Consider the following 16,182-nt stretch of genomic DNA (forward strand, 5'->3'; position numbering starts at 1 on the left):
CATGGGACAGGAGCATCTCTTTTTAGATTTTTTTGGCATATATAATACAGTAATCGTTCACATCCATAGCAGTTCAAGTGGTTAGAAAGGAGAAAACTCTCTGCTGAGCTGTTTTACTTATAACATTGAAGAATGAACCTAAGCAAAGCCTTGGGCTTTTCATTCACTCCTTGTGTATCTTTTTCCTGCACAGCCAAAAGAAATATTTTTGGACTGTTCATTTTCATTTTTAAAGACTCCTAACCTAACACCTTATATGTATCAGAGATCATGCTTTAAAACAAATGTTGTCCAGTTAAGCCACTTTTATATCAGCTTGTTTATGTAGCAACTGGGCTGATTTTGTTTTAAATCATATGTAGTTATAAGATAGTATTCTTTCAGAACAAACCCAAACAGTGCAGAAGTCCTTTCCCCATCTCTGCAGGGGGAAGAGTGTGTTAGTTCATGCATATATTAACAAACCATAGTTTAGTGTTAATGTGTGAACCAGCCCAGAATGCTTCTAGATTCCTGATTAGGCAATGGACACCCCGCCCCCGCCCCCGGTGGCAATCTTTCTAGCTGACCTGAGAATTGGGCAGACTTTCTAGTTTTATGAATAGACTTGCCATGTTCTGTATAGCTACCTGTACCCCCCCCCCCCCTTCATGGCTGTTACTTTTTCTGCCCCAAAGTTATTTTCTTGTCTGTAGCCAATTACCACATCCTACTTTGGTTTTGTTCCTTTCCATTCTTGTCCTCTGATAGAATTGCATACTGTCCACAAATAAATTCAGAATTGTTTCAAATACTAGGTCCAAGCAACCAGAATACATTGTACAGAAGATGCTTACTCTTTGATTTCGTAGAGAACTGTTATTGCTGACATTTGGAATTTGGTTGGATGGGGAAGCTGTTAATCCCTTTTAAAAAATTGTCTCATTGTGCCATGTCTGTTCCCCTAGTCATATGCAAAGAGCAACTCAGTTGTATGCCATCTATCTGCTAAAGTAGAGTACAAAACCAGAAACTAGGAGACTGTCAGAAGCTGCCTACTGCTTAGCATCAGGGTGGGAGGAGAGGCTATTGTGGTGCTGAGCCCTGTTTGCCCCCTGTAAAGGGCACTGGGAAGAGCAGATGGAGACACAATATGCCTGTGTTGACTTATCTGAGTCTGGGCAGCCTGCTGATCCTGCAGGGAGAGTGGGCTGGAGTAACATCTGTGTCAATGAGCTTGCATGACTCTGTTGCCCTTCTCTGTAAAGGTTGAGGCTGTGGGTTACTGCTTTGTCAGTTAGCAACAGTTTTGGAATTATTAACCAGTCTAAGTGTATGTGTCCACTGTGTTTACATCAGCTGTTTACTGACTCACTATAGCTATGACAGAAAACTGTGAAAACCTAATACAGTACAGTATTCAGAATGCATCAAGTAATCGTGCAACTTTGAAGCCTTTAATTAGTTACATTTCACTTCTCCCAGACCTTCACTGACAGAATGGCTAAAGGGATTAGGTTTTAATCTTGCAGGATTAAATGGCTGAGACAGACTCTTAATTTGATAGTGAGTTTTCGGTAATTTTTGTAATCATGCTTATCTTGTTGCGTGCCGGCAGAAATGCTGACTGTGGTATTACGGATGTAGTATGTTGCATTTAAAGCTCCATGGCATAAACAATTAAAGTGGTAATATCTTCCCCAGACAGAAGAGGTGGAATTATCCTTCCAGGCAGGCTTTTATTGGTTAAACTTTAACAGAATTAAGTGTCATACTACCATTTATACTCGACAATAAGTCGACCTCATGTATAAATCAAGGATAGGTTTGGGGGCCAAAATTGTGGTTTTTATATGGCCTGTGGATAAGTTGAGGGTAAAATTTAAGGGCATGTAACAAAGGATGTAAAGGATGTCCTGCTTTGCTCCCAGTCCACCAACCCCCAGTTGTCTATAGCTGGCCTGCTTATCTCCTCTCAGAAGGTGGAGAGGACAAAGAGACAAGCAGGCAGCTGCAAACAATTGAGGGTGAGCGGATGGGCGGCATGCATCCTTCCTCTTTCTCTTCAGCCCAGCTGTCCCCACAGGAAGCAGTCAGACTGGGGAAGAGGCTTGTGAGGCAAGTGCTCATCCTTCCTCCTCCTTTTTGGGGTCAATATTTTGGTATAAATGTTTAATTTATGCACAAGTATATGGTATATTTCTCTAAGGAACACACGCATAAAGGAAGGACTCATAGGTCAATTTACATGATCCTCAAATCTGGAAAATCTATTTTGCAAGTCAGAGCTGTCTAATTATGGTTAAAAAACCCCACCTTGTCATTTATATATCATATACAGGGAGCCTGCTGTATCAATGGACTAGCCACCTGCGTATTAGAGCGCCTATGGATCCCCCCTGCCCCATATTAGCCAATGGCAGCATGTGTCTGTGGGTCACTGATATGGGCACATATACGTCACCCCCCCCTTGACTAATATGGGCTTGATTTCCTGTGGTTTTGTATCTACATAACTAAACTTCTGTAGATGAGAAGGACCCGTTGTATAATATGTAAAGGAAGGAAAGGAGAGAAAAATATAACAATTGTTATATGAGGAACCATCTGCCCAGTGGTCTCAAAACTGTCATAAGGCCAACCACAATTGTATCCAATCTCCTCCTTTCTTTTGACACTGGAAAAGGCAGACACACCAAGTTACCATTCTTGTGTCTCCTATCCTTCAGGACCTGATCAAACATTGGCATTGCTTGGAAAAATACCCATGCATTCTGGGAATGTAGTCTGAAAAAGTAACTTTTCTAAAAAGCAAATCTTCTAGCATACCATACTTTTTTCTAACTGGTTAGTTGGGAAACAGCTTTACCAATTCTTACATGTTATTTGTATGTCTATGCAGAGGCATAAACACTGAATTTAATGAGATGTAGGCTATATTTCAGAGGAAGGCACTGACAAAACCACCTCTAAGGATTCCTTACTAAAGAAAACCATATGAAATTCATGGGGTTGCCAGGTGATTTGAAGGCACACACACAGACATCTGATGGAAGACTGCCAATGCATACCAGGTGTAGTAGACTGTATTTTAGAGGAAGGATTTGACAAAACCACTGCTGAGTATTCTTTGCCTTAAAAAATTCTATCAAATTAATGTAGTCACCGTATGTTGACAGGCAACTTGGAGGTACATACATACACATTCTCCTATGTCAGTGTTGTGGGATTGCAGTCTAAGATGCAATGAGACATGATACATTTAACGTGTTTAGAAGAGATGCTCCCTCAAACAGTGAAAGAGGTCTATATGTGATTGTCATCACCTACCTATTTATCATGTCTCATCTTTTTGTGATTGGTCATTGGAAGCTGAGCACAAGATTAATTTTCAAGTCAGATTGCTCAGGCACTTACCTCTGAGAGAGATGGAAAACATGTTAATCTCAGAGAATTCATATTTCTCTTAACACCTAGTTTGGCCCTTAGTACCAACCCTTCCTTTTCTTTTGTATGGCCACATGTCCAGGGAAACCCTACACAAGATAACATGATAATCTCTCTTCTTCCTTTACCACTGTAAGTTGAAAATCATTTTTCCATCTCTGCAGTGTTGATGTAGTATGGCAACCCACATTTTATTTTAATAGAAAAGTGAGATATAAATTCAGCCAATCAGTCATGCTACAGATGATAAGGACCAACACATAAACTTTTTGTTTCTTTTCGTGTCATGTTGCTTCCTATAGTTTGAACTTTTGTAAGATTTTTCTTGATCAAGGGGTGTAGCAAGAAAACCCATGGATAGGTTTCTGCAGGGGGAAAGATAATTCCAGTATGATTGAGTGAGAGCTCTGGTCCTTGGGAACTAGCTTGTATTTTCAGTTGACTAAATAATAAACTATGAAACAATTAAAGCCACTTGTTTTATTTTCATCACCTAAAGGAACCCCATATTGGAAGCGAAGGAATGATGGGAGCTGGATTGTCACCTGAGCAGTTGAAACAGTTGCAGAGGTTTGATCCATCTGAAGCAGTTTTGCAGGGAATGGATTTGGATTCATTGCAAAGTGCCAAGTATGAAGATTTGATAAGTCTGGCAAATAAAGACTCCATAGGATTTTTCATTGCAAAATTTGTAAAAGTGCAGTGAAAATCTTTCAGGATCTCACAATTCAAAATACTTTTTCCTGTTAACCTTTGGAATATGCTGAACTGTACCTCATGTTGCAGCAGTGTTGCCAAGCCAACAGACTGACGACACCGTTGCCATAGCAGCAGCAAAATCTGCCAGCTGTTTCCCTTGGGAGAGATCCACAGGTTGGAGAAACAAGTCTGAGGGAAGGGACAGCTTCACTTTTGAACGCTGCATTTGGTTTTGCATTAGCACCAGGTCAGTGATTTTAAGACACTGGCTTGTTTTTCACTTTGTCCAGGTGATTCAGATTTTTTAAAAATCAGCAATGAGCTACAGTAGGAAATCTGTATTCAAAGCATCTATACTTCACAGAAAATAAGCCATGAAGATACTGTCATATTTTTAAAAAACCTGTTTACTGCTGCTTTGGGGAAAAACCAGTTTTATTAAAGACCATAATTTCATATATAATGGCTTTGAGTGATGTTGGGCATCTTTTTACTTTCTGTTATTAATCCATATGAGAATCTTCTAGCTGTTAAACTACAAAGCTTAATCCTATTTCATGTTTATATATGTTTCTAGCAGCATCTGTATACTTGCTCTATTCAAATTTGAGTATTTTAAGATCTGTATCTGGCATATTTCATTCTGGGGCAGAGCCCAAGAAATACTACTGAATTGACCTCCTTTAAATTAAATAAAATTAAAGGTCCCAACCAAATGTTTTGAAATTGCCCCCAAGCCTCTAGGAGGCTTTGGGGGGCATTTTTTGACCTTTGGCAGGCCCTGGGGAGGCACAAAAATGGCTGTGGGGCCACATGTGGCTCTTAGGCCACACTTTACTCAACCTTGTCCTAAATGCTTTCTTTTCAAATATTTAAAGATGACTATATATAACATCTCAGTCCTCTCTTCTCTAAGCTAAGCAAACCCAGCTCCCTAAGATGTTCCTCACAGGCCTGATTTCCAAATCCATCTTTGACCATCTTGGTTGCTCTCCCCTGGACAGGTTCCAACTTGTTAATATCCTTGAACTGCAGTGCCTTCAACTGAGCACAGTCCTCCAGGTGAAGTCTAACTGGAACTGTACAGTGCTGCTATTTCTACCTTTAGATACTGTTCATGCAACCTAGGTTTGCATTGGCCTTTTGGGCACTGACATCATGCTCTTGGCTCATGTTTCACATGTGGTGTACTGAGACCCCAGGTCCTTTTCACCTGTGGTGTTGTGAAGCCAGGTTGCACCCATCCTATATTGGTTTCATTTTTCCTACCCCCCCAAAATTATACTATGCATATTTTAAAGGATTGGATTCATGCCTGTTAAAGCACATCCACTGAGACCAATGGAATTTACCGGTAAGTCAAATTAATAATAAACTGGCAGGATTTAACCCAGTAATATAAGACTAAGTGATAGCTTCTGGGGCAGGTGCAGAGCAAAGCACAGAAATGTCTGGAAAACATTTATCTCCACATGCTGTCATGCAAGATCTTCATCAATGTGTAGAGCTTCATCACTCCTAATCTTGTTTGGATTCTGGCATGATTAATTTTTGATGAAAATGTTTTGATTTTTTCTCAAAAATCTAATTCATTTTTTTTCTTGAAAGGTTAGTCATTCATCTAGTTTGGTCAGTACTACATCTTCTGTGATCTAGTCCAGTTTTATGATTCAATCAGCAAGAAATTTCCTGTGAAGATCAGAATTTGGTGCAGCAACACTGTGGTACACACAGAGTTCGTTATTCATAAGTGAACAGTCTCTTAGGCCCCTACACAGACATTCTATGCTTTTTGGGGAATGGACAGGATCACAGAAGCCTCTGGTTGTGTCCCCATTACCAGACATGAAATGATCCAATAGCACTGAGACCTCCAGAGGACCCCCACAGATCTCAGCACTGATGGCATGATTTCACATCTGGCTATGGCAGGGATGTAGCCAAGGGGGGGGATCTTGGGGTCCGGACCCCCCCTTCCATTAGAAAAATGAATGGTGGGTGCTGCTGTGCCGCCACACCCAAGCCCCATTATAATGGTGGCACTTAGTCTGGACCTCCCCCCTTCCTAAAATCCTGGCTACATCCCTGGCTATGGGAATGTAACCAGACACAATCCTGACTGCTGCTCAGGAAGATTGGAATAGCTATTTGGGCCTAAGAGGCTGTTCAGTATGTTTGGGAAGAGGCAAGCTTTGGGGGCTGCAGAGGAAGGAAGGGAGTACCAATCTCTAGAGTTTCCAAAAACATGCATACACATATATAAGGGAAACTTACACACACACATATAGATATATATCCCTACCTGGATGCTAGCCAATAAATGGGAAAGCACACATAGGGACATTTTTACTTCTGTTGTTTCATTATTTTCTTTGAATCAGTAAGATCTTTTACATGTAAGAAAACATTTGCTATCTTTAATCATGTAATCTCATGTCTATAATCTTTTAAGAGTGTAGATAATGTGTTTATACATTATGTCATGTATGAAAAAGTGTGGGAAGCAGTGTTTATGTTAATATAATAATGACAGGCTATATAGAAAGGGAAAACAAGGGTCCAAAACACACTTCAAAAATAATCCAATTTGAGACTGCTTTAATTGCCCTGGCTCAGTGCTAGGTAATCCAGGGATTTGTAGTTTATTCTGGCACCAGAGCTATCTGACAGAGAAAGCTAAATGTCTCACAAAACTACAGTTCCCAGAATTCCCTAGCATTGAGCCAGGGCAGTTAAATCGGTCTCAAACTGCAGTGTCTCTTGGTCCATGGTTAATAGTGTAGAAAGACAGGAGTGGGGCAAACAGGCACATAGGAAAGCATCTGCTTTATCCTTAGCCATACTTGCTGAGGGACAGCCATCCTCTCTGCCACCTGGGTTTTTGTGACTTTTGGGACACTAACCCTGATTTTCCTGTTAATTAGAAAATGTGGAAGCTGGGTAGATAAGACATGGAAGCACAAAATCTAAAGTAAAGTGGCCAGGTGCCATGCAGGCATGCCAAAATTGGGGGTGGGGAGTGGGTGGGCTAAACCTAACTGCAGAGAAAACAGGATTACTGTATATACTCATATATAAGTCTAGAAATTTTAGTCAAAAATTGACCCAAAAAACCTGAATTGGTTTATCCATGGGTCAATGTAAGTTCTGTACTTTAACGCTTATTTAAAAAGGAGATTCCACCGCAACATTAGGATGAACTTCCTGACAGTAAGGGCTGTTCAACAGTGGAACACACTCCCTCGGAGTGTGCTGGGGTCTCCCTCCTTCAAGGTCTTCAAGCAGAGGCTGGATGGCCATCTGTCAGGGATGCTTTGATTGAGATTTCCTGCATGGCAGGAGGTTGGACTGGATGGCCCTTGTGGTCTCTTCCAACTCTATGATCCTATGAAAGGCAAGGACATAATCTATCCTGGAAGCACTGGCTCACCTCTACTTTTTCATCCATCCAGCGTTCCGTGTGAGCACAGTTATGCCTGCTGGAATTTTGTAAGTTCTTTGGCATTATTTTCCTTTGCTTCATCCTTTAGATCTTTGCCCCCCTAAGTTTTACCCTCGACCTATCCACATGTCATATCAAAATCCATAATTTTGCCCCCCCCAAACCTGCCCTCAACTTATACATGAGGTCGACTTATAGTCGAGCATACATGGTATGTGGCAAGGTACGTTAGCAGCATGACCAAATAGCATGCACATCCTGGAACCAGACTTGTGATGGCCCTTCTCCATTAACACTAGTAGTCCTTGTAAATATGGAATATTACAAAGAAGATAAAAGTTCAACAGGTGGAACTCCAAAAGCAATATGGGGAAATTTATCCTTGTCATTGTGAAATGCAGCCATTTGTTTGACAGCAGAGGGGATCAGTCCTGGACCACCACTGGAACGCAGAATGCACAAAGAGGGGATGGGGTTGGGTGGGTAAGGCGGCAGCAGACACATCACCAGCTGTGCCCCCTCCCCCAGTAGGTGGGAATTTCATACTGGAAAAGGGGCATCAGGCTGTCCCAACAGATCTCATTGTCAGAATGTTTCTTAATGAAAGGAGAAAAGGAAACATTCCTACACACTGCATATGTTTACTCAAAGTAAACACTTCCACCATTAAAAGCCCTTTGCCTATTTATTGGATTTTAAAATCCTGTTACTGTATATAGTCACGTATAAGTCTAGAAATTTTAGTCAAAAAAGTGATCCCAAAAATCTGGGTCAATGTACTTTAACTCTTATTTTAAAAAAGAGCGTAATCTGTCCTGGAGGCACAGACCTCCCTCTCCACTCTCATCCATTCAAGCTTATATCCTTTGTTACATGCCCTCGCCCTAACCATGTGTCACATCAAGAGCCATAAATTTGGCTCCAAAATCTGCCCTTGACGTATACATAAGGTCAATTTATAGTCAAGTATATGTGGAATATTCTGTCCCAGTGTGAAGTTCTTGGTGAACATCTTCATAAAAGAAATAATGGCATCATTTTACAGAAGTTCAAGGCTGGTCTACTTCAGTATTTGGAACAGTAAAGGTGCAGTGGAGCTGAGGTATGAAATATATATGGTTATTAATTTAACTAATGCTTCCCTCCTGTAGTCCCAAGGCTCAGAAGAGATGGTTCAGATCTCCCTGTTAGGACAGAGATTGAGTGGTCTGTTCTCAAATGGGAAAATCCAACTTTAGATTGCTGGTCTCACTTTTTGCAAAACATCTCGGCAGTGTGCCCATCAGTCATCATTGCTTTGGCATCCGTAGAAATGAAAAGGGACAAAAGGAGACAGAAAAATAAATGACATAGGTGACTAGGACGGCTTTGGTGTTTCAGCTAGCCCCCTGTTTACCCTAATATAGCTGTGGGAATATGTAAGCCCTGAAACAGACTGATGCACTGGATAGTCCTTTGGCCTGATCCATCATAATTCCTTTTACTTTTTTCCTAGTTGCAATGGGAGGGAAATCAAAAGGAGGAAAAACAAGAACAAGATGGAAGAAAAATGTTATTCCTTCTCCCAGTATGAGCTTAGAGGACTTTGCATTGGCCTGAAGTAGATGGTAGGATTTGTTCTGTAATAGTTATTATCAAGAAACAGTGATGAATAGCAGATACACCACCTTCTGATCTCAGCTAGTTCAGACTGTTAGAACAAATTCTAATGTCAGTAATGACAGTGCGTACCAGGAACTAAAAGCATTGGCACATACTTCCTAATGAAATCTCTTCTCATGACTTAATTTGCCCTACTGATTTCAAAAGCCTCTGACTTAGTCTGGATACAGCTCTGAATTTCTAGGGTTCAGTCTGTTACAATCACAAATTTAGTCCTCTCGTTACATGGACGCTTACATAAAATCTTCTATTTATAGCTGCTCAAGAATTTGAAATTCTGCCAAACAGTCACAAAGATAAACTTCAAGTTGGACATTTCATACAGAGATGAAGAACAGGAGTTAAGAGCCAGACCAAGAATATTAATGACAGACGCTACAGCTGCAGAAAGAAAGGTATACTAAAAGTAGAAAAATAATAAATAGTGAGACAAGGATCCATAAGGTATGGAAAGGAATACTTCCCACAGCGCAGTGGGAAGATGGGAGTGTTAGGCCTAGATTGGTAGTTTCTTGCTTCCCTACCCAGAAACTTGGCAGTCTGTAATTATTCTACTGTATTCACTACTGAGGTTTGACTGAAAACATTTCCCATATTACTTGCTGAGCTTGTTACACCTGCACTGCACTGAGGGGTGAAACAGATGAGCAAAATAGAGTGGCTTCCAGACACTGCAGGCAGGACATTTAGATTATGCATGCCTTCAAAGCGGGTGGAAACTGACATGAAGCTGGGCTCTGGGGCTAAAAACTAGAGCAAAAAAGAAGCTGGGATACCCTGGCTTAGCCTGGAAAATGTGCATCTTCACACCTGCATATAAACAGCTTGGTGCTAGTGCAGGGCTGCAGCAAAGCAAAAAAATTAAAAAAAAAAAAATGAAAGTGCGACAACTCCAGTGGATGTAATTATAACATGCACAAACCAGACAGTCCAACAAGGTGGCATAAAGTGAAGAAGGTTGAAAAGGGGGAGGGGAACTCCATGGTTGTGCTTTGCCAGTGTATCACTTGCATACTGATACACCAATGCCCTGTACTGGCAGAGCATTATACATTGCAACTGTGTGGCTGGTAAAAGGGGCAGCCATGCGTCTGGGTGGATGTGGGAGGTACTTGGAGGTCACAGGTGGTAGGTTTGTGTGACGGTACACATGCATGGGGGAGGCAACAATTTTTTTAATCCAGTCTGCCCATGGGTATTCGGTCCGCCTTGGGAGCGGGCCATGCGGATAGCAAGGTTATGACCCACTTTCAGAAAAAGCAGGATTGAGCCCCCTTTTCCTGCCTGTCTGCTCCGGCCTTGAGACATCAGACTTAAGGGAAGTGCATCCTAACCATGTTTAATTCCATTATTCCTGCTAGGACACTTTAAGCTGTGAGGGCAAAATCCCTAAATGGAGTGCTTGCCTGGAAAAATGCTGACGAAACAGTAAGGGCTGTTCAACAGTGGAACACACTCCCTCGGAGTGTAGTGGAGTCTCCTTCCTTGGAGATCTTTAAGCAAAGCCTGGATAGCCATCTGTTGGGTATGCTTTGACTGAGAGTTCCTGCATGGCATGGGGTTGGACTGGGTGGCCCTTGTGGTCTCTTCCAACTCTATGATCCTATGAACTGTAACCAAACACACACACGTTTGCACGGATGCCAGCTGGCCTATTTCCTCTTCCTTTTCCCAAACGCCTACACATTTACTTTTGGGGTAGAGGGACATTATAGTAGTCAGGGATGGGGCATATCAGAACCCTATTGGAACAGCCTTTCATGCGGGGGACTGGAACTAGAACAGTAAATCCCAGAACTTTGGAGGGAAATAGACTTCATATGTATCATGCTTTCTCCATGTTAATGATATAGGCAGTGTCAGTTATCTGCTGAGGATTTGGGAGGAATAATGCCAGACTGTGTGGTGTTGTGTTTCAAAGTTAAGATTCTGAGCTTTGGTACAGGGAGAGGCAGAGGAGTTAAAGGCTCAAGGGAATCATAGCTGGCATAGGCCGGTTACAGACTGGCACTTTAGTGTGTGACGAGCACGCACTAGGGTTACAAAAGGGCGGTGCTTCCGCACCGCCCTAACCCTAGTGCGTGCTCATCACGCACTAAACGGCGGCGGCCCTTCCATACAGCTGCTGCCGTGAGGATGTCACGGCTGCGCCGCCTCTAGATGGGGCGGCGCGGATGTGACGTCCTCAATCCGCGGCAGGGCGCCCTTTCTGCGGACCAGGAAGGAGCTCCGTTTCGGAGCTCCTTCCTGGTCCGCAGTGCCGCTTTGCTTCGCTGGGCGCAGCCTTCAGACGGCTGCGCCCAGCAAAGCAAGGGAGAAAGGGGCCAAGCAGCCCCTTTCTCCCCCTCCCTGCTGCCGCGGGGTGTCCTTGGGGCTTGAAGCCCCAGGGACACCCCTTTTCAGGCTGCGGGGAAGCGGCGTTTTGCTGCTTCCCTGCAGCCTGAAAAGCGGCGATTCGGGGCCTCAGCGGCTGCCGTTCTGACAGCTCAGGCCCCGATCCAGCGGGGAAAGGGGCGGGTGCAGCCCGCCTCAAAGAGGCGGTCTGTAACCCGCCATAGTCACTTTTAAACGGATAGGCCAAGGCTAGGCAACTTAGTGCCCTCCAGATATTGACCACAACTCCTTGAATACCTTACTGGCTGGGGTTTATGGGAATTCTAGTCCAAATCTTCAGGAGAGTGCCAGGTTTTCTAGTCCTATGGTAAGCAACCAAATAGTTTTCCTCCTACTGAGCTTAGCCCCACTCCTGCCATCTCTTAAAGCATTTTAAAGAGAAGCAGATGGAATGCCCCTGCCCGTTCCTGCCAAAAGGCAGGTGTTTGAGGAACAGTTGTGTCACACACACCCCTTAAGGTGTCACCTGGTGTGGTGTGCATCCCTGCATGCCCTGAGTGATGTCACTGGTTCACATAGTTAAGAAAAGAAGTATTTTTATCTATACTCTTTCCTTTTCGTATGCAAATTTTTATCTTTCTGAGTAGAAAGTCCTCCAAGAGTACAGAAATGCCTACCTTTCCCCCCAAGAGAAACAGCATGGTGTAGTGTTATTAGGACTCTGGAGACAACGGTTCAAATCTCTGCTTAGCCATGGAAACCCACTGGGTGCCCTTGGGCAACTCATACTCTCTCAGCCACAGAGGAAGGAAAACCATTAACAAATCTTGCCAAGAAAACCCTGTGATAGGGTTGCCTTAGGCCACCATAAGGCATCAATGACCTGAAGGCACAAAACAAGAGCAACAAGCCATTTCTCTGCAGCTGGTTCCATTTTACTTCCAAGCTAACAGACTACTCAATTAAAATTCTTGTGAAGCACTGAGACTTGTACATATGAGCTTAGTCTCTCAATAGTTAATTTAATAATGCAACAAGGTATCTACTGACATTAGGTTATGGGGATACAGCTACATTTTACACTGAGATCAAAAATCCCCAAGACACCAGAAATCAACATTTCATTATCCTTGATGCTTATGAAAGTGTTTCAACTTTTAGAGAAATTCCAGACTATTTTCCAGAAAATCTTATTTATGCTATACATTTACAGCCTGAAGATTAATACAATTCTCTTCTCTATTCTTTACAGACTCATGACAACGCTATCACAGGGTTCAGATGGGACTTGCCTTTGCCTTTCTCTGAGGCTGAGAGCATGATTTGCCCAGTGGTACCCAGTGAGTTTTGTAGAAACAGTCTAACACTCAACCACTGCACCATGCTGGCTCTCTTTTCAGTAAAGACATTAAAGACACTGTTCCAGGACACTGTTCTTTTACTGTTTTCACTATTAACTATTTGTAGACAATAAAGACACTAAGCCACTGTTCTTAGAAGGAATGTTGGGCAGAATTTGATCCAGCTTAAGCTATGCAGCAGATAAACGATAAAAGCATTGTTTGCTTTGTGTGCCTTCAAGTCCTTTCTGACTTATAGCTATCTTGGGGTTTTCTTGGCAAGTTTGTTCAGAGGGAGTTGCCATTGCCATTCTCTGAGGCAGAGAGAGTGTGGCTTGCCACAGTCACTTAGTGGGTTTACGTGGCTAAGCTGGGATTGTATTAATGCATTGTATTAACTTGCATTTACTACAAGATATTAATGGTACAATGTGGACCTCAAATTTCATATGGTATCTTGTTTGTTTCAAAGACAATGTTTGGAAATTAAAGTAACTTACTGGTAGGTAAACCTCAGAGTGAGAGATGGAAGAACATGTTGAGAAGGAGAGAGAGAGTGTGTCAAATATAGAAAAAGTGGAGAAGCTACAAAAATTTATTTCCCAACAAAATAACTCTCCACAAGCGGTGTAAACTTTTCTTACTAAAACAAATACTCTAAAACACATTTTTTTACATTTCCAGTGAAACGCTCACAGTCACATTTGCCTGTGTTTTTGACTTTCCTGGATTCTCAACAAAGAGCCAGCAGATTGATGCTTTCCCAATTACCTGTAGCTGGAAACTTCCTCATATTGCTAGCCTGCAAATTGGACCTTTAAAGTTACAGACAGAAGGAAGAGATTTACCAGATTTTTTTTCAACAAAAATATCTGTAACCAGGGCTGAGAGATGTGCTGTTGGGCCCTGACTTTCACACTGAGCTGCTCAGATGAGTTGTCCACTTATTTACATGAGTGCTGTGATGCCTGAATTGGAAGCATGGAAGATTGTGTGCTACTTCTACAAGATCTTGTATGAATAAGTGTGACAATCCCCCTTTTTCACAGAAGTAGCCTTGTGGTCTTCCCTGAGTGTCTTCCTCTGACACTGCACTGCATAAGTAACAAGGTCTCATGCCTGAGCAGCTAAATTTGTAAATTGTAGCATATGGGTTTGCCCTTAGAATCTCTTGGATATCCTTAGCAATGTTCATCCCTGTCACATATTTATATATGTGTGAGTGTGTGTGTATATATATATATCTATAATTATATTGTTTACACAGAAGCACATACTCTCAAACGTGGTTGGTCTGTCAAGCTGATAGGGGAAAAGATGTTTTTGTGCCCATTGCAATTATTGTGTACTGTGCAGAGGAGGGCCATTTATAGTGTCACATTATTTCTGTCATACTTTAAAATGCAAAAATGATGATTTGCAAGAACAATTAAACCTTTTTATCTAAAGTATCCATTCCTATTTACACTAAGTACAAGAAAGTGTGTCTAGAGTGAACACGGTTAATAAATTTCCTGAATGAGGCTAGTTTCAGTTGGCAGTAATTTAAAAGCAAATCTGCTGACTTGGCATTAGGACTCTAAAACAGTGTGGTCAATCATATGTAAGAAGGTGTTCTGCAGAAATAACATTTATAAACTGTTTATACAGTACACAGTACCAGTACATAGAAAAGAGTTTTTGACTTTTATGATCCCCTGTGTGTAAGGCAAGACTGAATTCTGTCCCCAAATGTAATCCACTAGCAGTACAAGTAACAGAAAGTGGCTCTTAAATCAATATGTAGATCAGGTGCCTACAGATTTTAAAAATCAGAATTGGTGAGAGTTTCCATTTTGAATGTGCTGATTTTGGCTTGCTGAAAAACATGGGAAGTTATTAAACATCAACTGTATCTTGTCTGAAAACACTAACAACACCTTGATGGCAACAGATATTGTTCAAGTGGCGGCTACAAAAAACAGTTTGGGGGAAAACAGCATCGTACAACATCAGGAATTTTGCAGTCGTACTATGCCAATGTTTTATAGCATTAATCAAAATGAACATTCTATTTCATGCCATTGCTATGAAAGCAACAGCAATATAAAATCAGCATATAGGGATACCATATGTTTTTGCAATGAACAACCCACATTTGTGTCTGTGTTTTTTTTTCCAAAAAGGGACTTGGTCATACACAATTTCAAAAGAAACACAAAACTGCCAGAGGCAAGCGTTACTGGTGGATGTACACATCCCGCTTCCATTCTGCTGTATCGTTGCGTTTTTTAGAGATCATTTCCCCATCCCTGTCACAATACTGGTCCCTTGATTTATGACGGCTTCGCTGCTTGTTGCCATCATTATGGTCCTGGTCTCTGTCCCTTTCCTTTGAGCGATGCCTTGATTCTCTATGTCTGTGATCACTGCTCCCATGGGGCTCGTCCCTGTGACTGTGATCTCTATGAGAATCATAATGTTCATGTGAATAATCCTCCTTTGGCTCTATGTATGCTGAATCTCTGCTGTCTTGTGTTTCTGAGTCAAAAGTTTCTTGCCTAGAGAGGCCACGGCTGGTTCCACTACGATGGTTATGGTGATGACCTGAAGAGCGATGTTGGGATTTCCTGGTGGGTTCAGCCCGTGCTTCTTCTTCCCCTTGCAAAGCTGTTCTTTCTGCAGCTGGTTGTTCATTCCTCTGGTCTTCTTGGGAGCCCTGCTCAGTACAACAGAATTGTAAATTTCACTTTGAAAAAATATTGAACAGAAAATATTAATGAAATCAGTAATGTCAGGGCCTTCAAACGTGTTATTCTTGAGCAGACTCACTGATTTTCACAGTACTATTCCAGAGTAAGTGGTTTGTACTTAACAACTTATGGCTAGCAACCTATATCTATTCTAGGAATTGAAGAGTATTCCTGGAGATATTGCTTTATAATACAAGTGAAGGTTCATTCCAAAAAGAAAACAAAGACACCCTGACTGTATTTTCCAAAAGCCCTCAACCTCAGATGATGCCATTAATTTAGGCCCACCTCCCAGCACAGACACATCACACAGAAAATAAATAGAAGATCTGGCAATGAGGTGAGTGGCCCAGGCAACAAACTTTAGAAAACAATGAGAACAGGTATCAGTGGAAAAACACCAAACACAAACAATAGGCTGAAGCAAATAAAAGGAGTTTACATTTTAAAAACAGGGTGTTGTCCTTAAAGATGTATAGAAAGATTCAAACTTGATAGCACTTGTATTATAACACCAATAATATCACTGCTGTATTGTTTTTCAAGG

At 41.8% G+C, this 16,182-nt stretch overlaps 2 protein-coding genes across 10 annotated transcripts in view; one reads left to right on the top strand and one right to left on the bottom strand.

Moving 5' to 3' along the window:
- NSUN6 (NOP2/Sun RNA methyltransferase 6) overlaps positions 1-4,585 on the top strand; it is a 31,537-nt gene extending 26,952 nt beyond the window's left edge. For all 8 annotated transcript variants that reach the window (XM_042475600.1, XM_042475599.1, XM_042475602.1 and 5 more), the window contains one exon: positions 3,926-4,585. In XM_042475600.1, the coding sequence (XP_042331534.1) occupies positions 3,926-4,132 (207 nt within the window). In that variant the 3' untranslated portion in view covers positions 4,133-4,585. The remainder of the gene's footprint in view (positions 1-3,925) is intronic.
- An 8,884-nt stretch (positions 4,586-13,469) lies between these two features.
- The window catches only part of CACNB2 (calcium voltage-gated channel auxiliary subunit beta 2), a 42,025-nt gene continuing 39,312 nt past the window's right edge, over positions 13,470-16,182 (bottom strand). For both annotated transcript variants that reach the window (XM_042474497.1, XM_042474496.1), the window contains exon 11: positions 13,470-15,601. In XM_042474497.1, coding sequence (XP_042330431.1) covers positions 15,122-15,601 — 480 coding nt within the window. In that variant the 3' untranslated portion in view covers positions 13,470-15,121. The remainder of the gene's footprint in view (positions 15,602-16,182) is intronic.

The sequence above is a fragment of the Sceloporus undulatus genome, chromosome 6, assembly GCF_019175285.1.
Source record: "Sceloporus undulatus isolate JIND9_A2432 ecotype Alabama chromosome 6, SceUnd_v1.1, whole genome shotgun sequence".
NCBI classification, from domain to species: Eukaryota; Metazoa; Chordata; class Lepidosauria; order Squamata; family Phrynosomatidae; genus Sceloporus; species Sceloporus undulatus.